Source organism: Notothenia coriiceps, unplaced genomic scaffold (assembly GCF_000735185.1).
Source record: "Notothenia coriiceps isolate Sejong01 unplaced genomic scaffold, NC01 NC01_scaffold00002677, whole genome shotgun sequence".
Lineage (NCBI taxonomy): Eukaryota > Metazoa > Chordata > Actinopteri > Perciformes > Nototheniidae > Notothenia > Notothenia coriiceps.
Window position 1 is genome coordinate 1 of NW_011335378.1, and position 11,409 is coordinate 11,409.

Sequence of the window (11,409 nt, forward strand, 5' to 3'; positions counted from 1 at the left end):
CGCTCCAAGCAATACACAATAGAATATATAAAGAATAAATGAAAAATCTCTACAAAAGACCAATACACTACAAAAACTGTAACATATTAACATGTTGGTTATATACATAAAGAAGGTTTCAAATGTATTCATTATTGTATGAACATTTTTGAATTGGCGGGTGGACGTCACACCCTCTAGGGGGGTCCGGGGGTATGTGTTTTTTCTCCCAGCGCAGCGCCCCTCCAGATCTGGCGCCCTAGGCGACCGGCTANNCTAGTTTGCCAGTGCCTAGGGCCGGCCCTGCTTATCCTGATTATATTTTGAACCTCTCTGCTCTGCAGGGGGGTTCTGGGTCCGTCCGGCGGCTCCGTCCGGGTCAACAAGCTTCATGGACAACAGAACTATATGAGCTCCTTCGCTCACGGCATCCAATCACAGGTCCTGTCCCACTGGACCGCCTCCTTCAGCCTCACCAGTAGGTGGAGCCGTTTCCGAATTATGATTTTTTGTTGATAGATGTTTTGATTGTCTATTTCAGTTAAATTAGTTGTTTTTTTAAATTATTGGTTCAAATTAACAAGGTATTGGAAGACGTCATATTGGTATATGGAGGCAAATCCAGAATCCACTTTATTTTTTGCCATTGCTCTCAATGTACACACTTATAAATAGACATAATGTTTATTACATACCATATGTTTGTGTGGGTTTACAGCTCGATGTGGAGTTTCACTGCCTCCTAGAGGGGGGGAAAGGCATTAAATGCAACTTCTTTAAATCTTTATACTGTATCTGGATAATACTTAACTTTAGTTTTTTCTTGTCAAGCCTTTGTAACTCAAGGGATAAACAAATATATAGTATTATACTTTTCATTATCAAAACTATCTTTATATATAGGAAAAACTGGGAAACATGTTCACTGAGATGAAGCAAATACCATCATTTTAGTAAATGTACAAAACTAATTCTCTCTCTCTGTGTGTGTGTGTGTGTGTGTGTGTGTGTGTGTGTGTGTGTGTGTGTGTGTGTGTGTGTGTGTGTGTGTGTGTGTGTGTGTGTGTGTGTGTGTGTGTCGTGTACGTGACGTCGCGACGACGACGACTGTGTGTGTGTGTGTGTGTGTGTGTGTGTATCCAGAGCCTGTTAGTGTCCCACTGGAGTTGACCAGTGAAACCATTGCCACCGCTCTGCCTGGAGCTCTAAAGCCAGGTAATAAATACACATTATTATATACTACTGATAGTATCCAGTGTAGTACTGTAAATACTCACAGCTGAGGGGCATTGGTAGGCATGACTTAAAGCTGTGTGTGTGTGTGTGTGTGTGTGTGTGTGTGTGTGTGTGTGTGTGTGTGTGTGTGTGTGTGTGTGTGTGTGTGTGTGTGTGTGTGTGTGTGTGTGTGTGTGTGTGTGTGTTGCAGCAAAGAAACTGAAGAAGCCATCAGTGAAGAAAGCTCTGAAAGGTGGAAATAAAGGTACCCTGTGTTTGTTTTTGTAGAGTTTTTGTTGCACGACGTTTGATCGGAAATGAATTGAGATTGTTCAACTACTTTTACCTCATTGTGTGTGTGTGTGTGTTAACGTGTGTGTGCAGACTGTCAGATGGATATCGCCATGGTGATCGACAGCAGTAAAAACATCGGGCAGCGGAGGTTCAACCTGCAGAAAAACTTAGTCAGCAAACTGGCGGCCATGTTGAAAGTCGGACCAATGGGACCGCACGTAGGATTGATCCAGGCCAGGTCAGACACACAGATACTATAAATACATTCAGTATGAAAAAAGAGCAATACATATCTTTTTTTTCCCGCAAAATGGAGCAAGTAAGAACATCAACCAAATAGTTCAAGAAACCCTTTTTTCAAAAATATATATAGTATGAGGTTTTCACTCAATTAAAACTAAATTAAACCTAAAGAGTTTTTCCTTGGGCAGATTCAACTTTAATGAGATTACATTTAAATTAGCTTTATTTAACAAATCAATTACAACTCACAAAGGCAGAGAGAGTACATTTGCAATCCTTTAAAAAGTACTTTACTTTGGAACAAGGTACTAGTACTCTACTATATAAATGTTTATTCCATGTTTTGCTACTTTATAAATGGATAACTCAATTATCAACCTGATTAAAGATATGTAGTTTGATAGATATATCTTTAATAATACTAAGCGTTGCTGTTGGTTAAGTGTACGTGTCTTTTTCCTGGATTTTGTGTGCAGTGATTCTCCGAGGACCGAGTTCTTACTGACCAACTACACTCAGCCTAAAGAGCTGCTGTTTGCCATCAAAGAGCTGGCTTACCTGGGAGGAGACACCAACACAGGTAATACACACGCACGCACGCACGCACGCACGCACGCACGCACGCACGCACGCACGCACGCACACACACACACACACACACACACACACACACACACACACACACACACACACACACACACACACACACACACACACACACACACACACACACCTGATAGAAATACAAAGAGATCAGAGAGATATACCGGTATGACAAACAAATTTAAAATAAATAGCACTTACTCATGATAAAACAACAATTATTTAACATAACTTTCATACAGCGCTTCTGTAGCAACTCTGTCGCTGAAATGCAGTTACAATTAAATGATGTTGGGCTGCCATATATCTCACCTGGTAGAGCTAAATAGACCATGTTCATGTTCTGGTTCAAATCCAGCCTGGAACCATGTACACATGTCATCGACTCTGTCTCCCCCTTTCAACACTGTCATCTCCAGTAAAGGCTAATCCGGCCCAAATAGTCTTTAAAAAATAAATAAAATAAAAATGAGATGATGTCTCTTTACCTGGTTCATTGTCTTGTTGTTGTCCTCCTGCAGGTAAGGCCATCATGCACACAGCGGAGACGTTCTTCAGCCCGGAGAACGGGGCGCGGCGGGGTCACCCTCGGGTCATGATGGTGCTGGTGGACGGCTGGCCTTCAGATGAGCTGGAGCAGGCGGCCATGTTGGCCAGAGAGTCCGGGATCAACGTCTTCCTGGTGTCCGTGGCCAGACCCGCGGCCGAGGAGCTCGCCATGGTGCGGGACAAGGACTTCATGAAGAAGGTGGGTACGACCTTTGAGTGAATGAATGAATCTACAAATCAACAGACAAAAAAAACCAATCTGCTGTGAAATCGATGTTTTTTTTATTATTCTTTATTTTTTAGTAATTATGTTACACAATCATTATCAGTTAGATCTATACATTGATCCATCATTTTTAGTTATTTTTTCGTATAATTACACACAACCAAAGCACTAAAAAAGTGAAAAAACAACAGACAAAAACTAAAAAGAAAACAAGAAACTGTTTTGAGAGAAAGAAAATGCATATTAAAATAAAAGTAGGCATTTTACTGGAAAATATATTGCTTTTGCTTTTATCAAACTTCCTGTAAATTTAGAGTTTTGTTAAAGCACCACTTCTGTTAAGTCCAGCTTGTTATTGGCATTATTGTGCAAGGCAAGGCAAGTTTACACGTTGCACTTTACATTTTAAAGCTTAACGTCCAGTTCATTTGACCAAAGACTACTAGTGACATTTTCGTTCTTATTGAACTGTTAGTCAGAGTTATGTTTGCCTCTGGTTAAACCATGACACAGCATATTGTTTTCCATGAATTTTTACATCATGAGTAAAGTTGTCCTCTCAGTCATCTTACTGTAGCCAATCATGCTTTTGTGACGGGAGATAACAAACTTTCGATGGTACTGGTGTCAATATACAGTATATCAAATGTTTCGGTAACAGCAGTCTGTCTCTTCGTCCTGCAGGCGGTGTGCAAAGACAACGGTTTCTTCAGTTATTTGATCACCAGCTGGTTCAGCACCACCAAACACGTGAAACCTCTCGCTCAGAAGCTCTGCTCGCTGGACAGCCTGCTCTGCAGTAAGACACAATTTACACATCACCAGGGAACTCATATTAACAGTTATTCCCAACCACTTGAATCCAAAACAAGGGACATTTGGAGATCGCAGAAATCTTATAATTTCTGTGGAGTGATCTGTACATTTCTGTTGCAAAATCATCACATTTGTTTGGAGAAGTCATTAAAAATAACTATGGAGAAATTATTATCTTTGTGAAATTAATATCCTGCAGATACGCAGATTTCATGTTGGTAAAAACTTGATTGATTAGCCAAGATGTGTAAAATACATGTGTGTTTTTTAAGGTAAAACCTGCTACAACTCAGTGAACATCGGGTTCCTTATCGACGGTTCTTCCAGCGTCGGACATTCAAACTTCCAGCTCGTCCTGGACTTCCTGGAAGGAATCGCCAGAAGCTTTGAAATCTCAGACGTGGGAGCTCACGTTGGTCAGCTTCACAGAATCAAAAATAATTTAACTAATTGATTAATTGATGATCTGATTGGCTGATGGACTTATGTTTTGAGTGTCCAGGTGCAGTGCAGTTCACCTACGATCAGCGGTTGGAGTTCGGCCTGTTTGATCACTCTGATAAAGATGAGACCATGAATGCCCTGCAGAGCATCCCCTACATGAGCGGAGGAACAGCCACTGGAGCCGCCATCAGCTACACCACCCAGAACCTGTTCAGGTAACAACACACCTGAGTATTGCACTGTACTTCCATTACAAAAACATCCAACCAGCTATTAGGTTTTTCTTAACACAAGCTGAAATAAATCCATCCCGCTAGTGCAGTGTTTCTCAAAGTGTGGTCCGTGAGTGACCCCTAGTGGTCCTTGAGTAAATGGTAAATTGGTACAATTTCACATTTGAAATACATTTATTTTAAATCCAAAGTGTTTCTCAAATTGTTTAAAAATGACTAGTATAGGTGGCAACAGAGACTGAGTGCGTAAACAATGCTAAATAAATGGAACAGTGTAAATAATTAACTTGTGTTTAATGTTGAATTCATGCTAAACTTGGGCCTGCAGCCATAGTTTTACTGTATTTTATTTAGAAAATCCACAGCGGAGGTTTGTGTTGTACTAAATGCGGTGCATTTTGCATTTCTCTCAGTAGCCAATGATCTGTGAGTCTGTTAGCTCATTCATATGAGGTGTAAAACCTATGAGCAATAGGTTAAGCTGTCATTATTATGCTGTGATTTGTTATATACTGTTGGAGTGGTTAGCAGGCCTATTGTTTTTAGATATTTGGGGAGTTAGGTGGTCCTTGTGTGTTTTTTGATTGGTTAAGTGGTTGTTGGTATGAAAAACTTTGAGAAACACTGCACTAGTGCTATGCTGCTGTAGTAGAAACACTAGTATGCGAAATATGACCTAATAACTGTTTTGTTGAGGATTTTTAACATTGCTTCTCATTGCAGAATTCATTATATCTAGAGAAGGAAACTGCCTGAATAATTGTTGTTTCAGGCGGATGGGACCAGGCCGTAACTTCCTCATCGTGGTGACAGACGGCCAATCGTATGATGACGTCAGGCTACCGGCGATTGCGGCAAAGGAACAAGGTGTGTAGCAATTTTATTTTTTATTAGTTGATTCATCTCATCTATGCTTCGATCGGTAATAGCCATCTTACTCCTTGCAATCACATATTTAGCATTTTCCGTAATCAACAACATCGGTACAGTTGACGGTACGGTATAGTAGTAGCCAGAGCTAAAGTTCAAGTAGAATAGAATAGAACATATCTTTATTGTCATCATACAAAGTACAACAACATTTCTTTGGCAACTCTCACTGCAGTAAAAAATAGACACAAATAAATAAATAAATAAGAGTGGTAAAAGCAGAGGTTGTAGCGATGACAGAGATAAAATTCAACGTCAATGTGCATATTTACACTTACAGTTTAAAAACGTTACATTTACAAAACTGTATAAATGTAGTGTATTTCTAACTGTGTGTTCTTAAAGAGGAAAGACAACAGCAGTTTGTGTTTAGTCCTTATTAAAATATCCTCTTTATCCTACCCACCAATCAGGCATTACCATGTACTCAGTGGGCGTGGCCTGGGCGCCTCTTGATGACCTCAAATCGATGTCGTCCGAGCCGAAGGACAGCCACTCCTTTTTCACCCGAGAGTTCACCGGCCTGGCCGAGTTCATTCCTCTGCTGGTCCGAGGCATCTGTCGGGACTTTACAGAGAATAACTAAGAAAACACACACACACACACACACACACACACACACACACACACACACACACACACACACACACACACACACACACACACACTTTTGTACTTTTATACAAACATAAATTAACCTACCCTAAAATAAATCTGAACCTTGTAAATGGAGGATTTTGTCCAGCTAATACCTAGCTAGCATTCATGTTATCGTTTGAAGGAAGACATTGTCACAAAATACTAGTCAACCCAATAAATACAAATTGCATCTATCTGACAACATTTCAGTTGAAGATTTCAGCAAAAAGAAAGCCTTTTTAGGTCCAATGACATCACAGACAGATACAGATGTTGTAGTACCACCGTTTGGCCACTACGCAGATTTGCTTCACCCAATGGGCGAGCGTTGAAGTAAAACACAGTTTATGTCCCAAACATACATTTTAGGAGTGAAAACAAGTCAAAATTCCTCAGTTTTTAAAAAGACCCCACTTTGCAGGTAAAAGTATACGGTCCTCACAAGGTAGACGTACAAGAATAGACACACACACTGTATATATATACTGCTCACATATACTGATTATTACTGATAAATACACATGTATATAAAATACACAAAACATAGAAAAGCACACGTTTATATAATGAAGGAGATTTTGGGAAATCACCAAATCATAAAACAATCTCATCATCTGTGTAACCAAAATCATTCACCTTTCACTAAACAGTCAGGTGTTTTTGATTCTCTATAAAGATTTATTACAATAAACACAAAAAACGAACCACCCTTTTCCTGCATTGTTCAATTAAGGAGGCTACTTTAAATAAAATAGATTTTTTTTATACTATAAACAATTCTGAATCTTGAATCCAAGAGCGAGTTATCTTATGTTTCAGGTGAATTTTATACATTTTAATATCTAAAAAACGAACTTTTTTGTCAACATCAGCCAGCTTTATGAATGAGTAGTGACCAAGTGAATGATTTCAAACTTATAAATCATCTTAATGTCTAACCAAACAGCTTTCATTACTTATAATGTTATCTAAAAGGTGTCTGTTGATCATGATTGAGGTTTTATCGACAAATAATTCAAAGGTGCTCAGTAAACCTATAGGTAATGTTGTTATTCAACATAATATTTTAAGCTTGCTCTTATATACCATTTCAAAACAATCTGCAAAATAAACAAAGTACCTGGATGTTTCAAGAAAAAAACCTCCTTGTTATCTTTCTCTCTTTGTTAAATTTGTTAAGCTTCATCATTGCCTGTTTTGTAATTATCATGATGTATATTTTGCCCACATGTCAATTTCTGTATTTTGTTAAACTTGAATTTGTATTATTGTTTCCCTTTTTTTTTCTTTTTTCCAAGGACAGAGTTACAGCAAGGCTTCAGCGAAAAAACAGGCTTTTAAAAGTTCAGTTCCACAACAACAAATCTTTTTAATTAAACACAATATTACAAACAATAACAAAATCGATTCACGGAAATGCAAAAAACAAATGTGTACCTACATTGAAATACAACGCTCTTTAGAACGGATTAAAAAGTTCAAATGTTCTGAATAAACTACGTCTTTTGTGGCGTGTGGATCGGATCAGGGGGTCACAGGTTCAAACCCCACTGCAGTCAGCATGTTGTTGTGTCCCTGAGACACTTCATCCCAAATTGCTCCTGTGGGGATTGTCCACAGTGTTGAGTATGGAAGTCGCTTTGGATAAAAGTGTAACATGTCATGTAAACCGTAAACCTATAAAAAAGGATGCATTCTGGGTTAAAATGACCTGTATGGTTCTTTGGTTTTGTGTCATCCGATTTTATTTGTCAACATGATGATCGTCAGAGGAGTTGGGCATCAAACATTACGATTAAAATAAATAAACGATATGGATTGTCTGTCTCAGTGTAAATGAAACTGTCTGTCATTGGGATGTGAAATGCTGATTCTGTCCTTTTTCTGTATTTATTACCTGTTTTCTCTGTCTTTTAATAAAAAATAGTTATTTTTACAGCTTGTCCTGTGATATCTTTTCAGATAATTGAAGCTCTAACTATTAGACAGGGAAACAGCGCCACCTAGTGTCCAAACTGCAGATTACAAAAACAAATGGAGACCTGAAAGCAACAATGGATGCAGTCAGAGGGTAAAACTCCACGTTTCCTGCTTGTTGGTTCTTATTTTGTCTAAATATATCTCAAGTCAATTAACAAGCTTTTATAGTAAAGACTACGAGATGATATTATATATGACAACCTTTCATCTGTCATATATTTTGTAAGTGGAAGTTTGTTATAAAAAGCAACACATTCAGGATCTCATAATTTCGATGTATAGAGTTTATATTTAGATGTAATATTTCTTAATTTGGAGTATTTTTTATCATTTCTAACATTGCTTTTTTGTTTTCCTGGTTATAGTGAGGTGAAGTGTTGCTCTTAACGAAAACGAAGACTATTGTATTGAACGTTACACATTCAGACTGTGCTGTTTACTTACCAACAGATAATAAATCATAAATGTACAGCACTGCACATTTGTCCGAGTTTTTACCAACCGGCAGTTCTCTATTTTAGGAAAGCAACATGTATTAATGTTTATTTAGCCAAATATCAAGGATGTCTTAATACAATATTTTTTGTGAACTTAAAGGCAGTTTATAATGTGAATGGTGTATTGTCAAGTCTGATCCAGCAGGGGGCGCTACAGTACACAGAGACTGCAGCTACTTCAGTCAAAAACGTTATGTAAGAATGAAAACCACTTTAAGCGAAACACAGATTTCTTGATTACACAAATCCACTACAATTATTTGAATGCCACTTTCTGATTGGTTGCCATTCTCAAATGGTTTGTAAACTGTAGCAGATGGCTTTATACATGAGACATAAAAATACAAAGCTTTATTAATCTCTAGGGATGCTGCTCAATCACTGATGTTTTATAAGCAATTATACATTCTTATTAAGTAATAAGCAAAACATAATAACTTCTCACTTCTCAGTGTTGAGAGCCTTTGGTTGAGACTGTTACAATTCACAACACAATCAATGAGTTTTTCATAATTAAATGTATACAAATATCTATAAAGCATCAGTACTTCGGTATTTTTTTTAATTAGTTACTGCTAATTATTCAAGTATATAAAAACAAAAGCAAGTGTTCATTGAACTATATCCATTATCTAGAACAATATACAACCGGTGTATATTCAGGAAAAAGAGAGACTGTAGAGTTCAATTGCCGTGTCTGTTTCTATTACAATAAACAAATGAGTGTGTGTGTGTGTGTGTGTGTGTGTGTGTGTGTGTGTGTGTGTGTGTGTGTGTGTGTGTGTGTGTGTGTGTGTTTGTTTGTGTGTTCATGCTGCGTCACAGGGGGAAGGGCGGTGCCCCCCAGGTAGGTAGAAGCACCAGCAGCGGTCACATCACCACAAACACACACACTCCCACACACACACTGACAGAGGAGGCAGTGTGTCCACAGCAGCAGTGGAGACTCCAAGGTGCCAAACACACACACTCTCTCACTCACACACACACACACACACACCCTCCGTCGCTCAGTCTGGAGGAGGAACTGAGCGAAAAGGAGCCGGAAAAACAGCCGGAAAATTGGGAAATATCGAAACAAGGAAGTTGGATTGGTGAAAAAAGTGATACCGCAGCATGTTCAGCTGGGTGAAGCAGGAGCAAGGTGGACGCAACAAGGACGGAGAGATGTACCAGACAGTGACCGAGGGTCTGCAGAGCCTTTACCTGAAGAAGCTGCTTCCTCTAGAGGAGACTTACCTTTTCCATGACTTCCACTCCCCGGCTCTGGAGGCCGCCGACTTCCAGAGCAAACCCATGGTGCTTCTGGTGGGCCAGTACTCCACCGGGAAAACCACATTCATCAGGTACAACTCACCTCCACTTATGGGTTATAATGTTTTTTGATCAGTTTGTCTCATGCAAAAGGTTGGCTGTGGGCCAGAGAGTTTAACGCCATGTGTCAAAACCACCTTTATCAGGTGTTGGATCAGGAAACACCCCCAAAACGGTCGTTGGTGGAACTCAATGCCAAACCTAATGTGAAAATCTGCCAATTAAAGGCTTTCTTCTTAATAAATTGGGATTTATAAGTGGCATCATATAATTTAAGATTTCAAATAAATGTAAGGTGTTTTGTGGTGAATTCGGCTTACTTTTTTAAAGCTAAATCCGATTAATTTTTCTAGGAAAAGCAACAGTTTTGTGTTGCGTATTTCAACTTTGCCCTCTCCTTCTCGGTGCATTTTGGTAAAGGCGGCAATGAAAGCAACATAAACAGTTGATATATATCAATAAAATATGTAATATTAGGTTAATCACGTTAATGCCGAAGTGCATACTGTAACTTTAAAGGGTAGAATAGGTCTTCAATCTTTTTCTACATTGTCTACATTTCTGCAAAAATAGCAATAGTCCTAAATAGGATACTTTTCCAATGGAGGTCGGCTTGATTCATCCATTTGACATTATTTAACCTTGGTAAACTGATACAAACATTGAGTTCGAGGTTTATTGTGCAAGTTTTGATTTAAAGTAAATGTGTGTTATTGTCCCCTTGTCTAATCTGACAAATAGGGCCTAATTTTGCAAATCTAACTTTATTGTGGAACTTTTTAAGAGCATTGTGACAGCCTGAGCACCAGCTGAGGTTCATGGGAACTGTAGTAGGCTACTATCAATCATAACAGCCTTTCAGATGTGTGTGTCTGTGGGATGAAAGTGTTCATTGAGAGCTTCCTAATATTTCCTTTATGTGTGTTTATTTGGATTGTTAGTTCTGTGTAATGGATCCACCGTTGTACTTCGTATTTACCCGGCTTGGCCTTTTATTCCTCTCCAACAAGCATTTGTGATATAATATCCGGCTTTTTTGATGTTGTTGAATCACATTACAAGAGGACTGATGCAGGACAGGGAACTATTGTCTCATTTTCAAATGAAGTATTGTTTTAAAGTTCTTAAAGAGTTTATTTTGTATTAATGCGCTGACACAGAGATGAGTAAATGTCACACTCACCAAGGTCATGTACTTTTCACCATTATTATGCGGAAATAAGTCATCTGGGTAACAATGAGTGATCAAGTTATGTATTAAAACCGGAGTGGGGGGGCAGGGGACCTTTGGGTTTTTAGCCTTTGCAGACCATTTACATGCACAAAAACCTTTTTATATAACACACGACAGGAAAGATTAAAAAAAAGGAAGCATAATATAGGGCCTCTTTTTATCTTCATAACATCAGCTTGGATTACCAGTAGTTCTCAACTGTGACACTTAAGA

At 38.6% G+C, this 11,409-nt stretch overlaps 1 protein-coding gene across 1 annotated transcript; it reads left to right on the forward strand.

Annotated features, from left to right (window-relative positions):
- Nucleotides 1-309: 309 nt before the first annotated feature.
- Nucleotides 310-8,107, forward strand: coch (coagulation factor C homolog, cochlin (Limulus polyphemus); the record flags this gene model as incomplete). Its single annotated transcript, XM_010765789.1, has 11 exons — nucleotides 310-457; nucleotides 1,123-1,194; nucleotides 1,406-1,459; nucleotides 1,579-1,726; nucleotides 2,208-2,311; nucleotides 2,856-3,082; nucleotides 3,794-3,908; nucleotides 4,198-4,341; nucleotides 4,428-4,584; nucleotides 5,375-5,469; nucleotides 5,946-8,107. Coding segments are annotated over 11 exons (1,437 nt in total), but the record flags the coding sequence as incomplete, so codon positions are not given.
- Nucleotides 8,108-11,409: the final 3,302 nt, after the last annotated feature.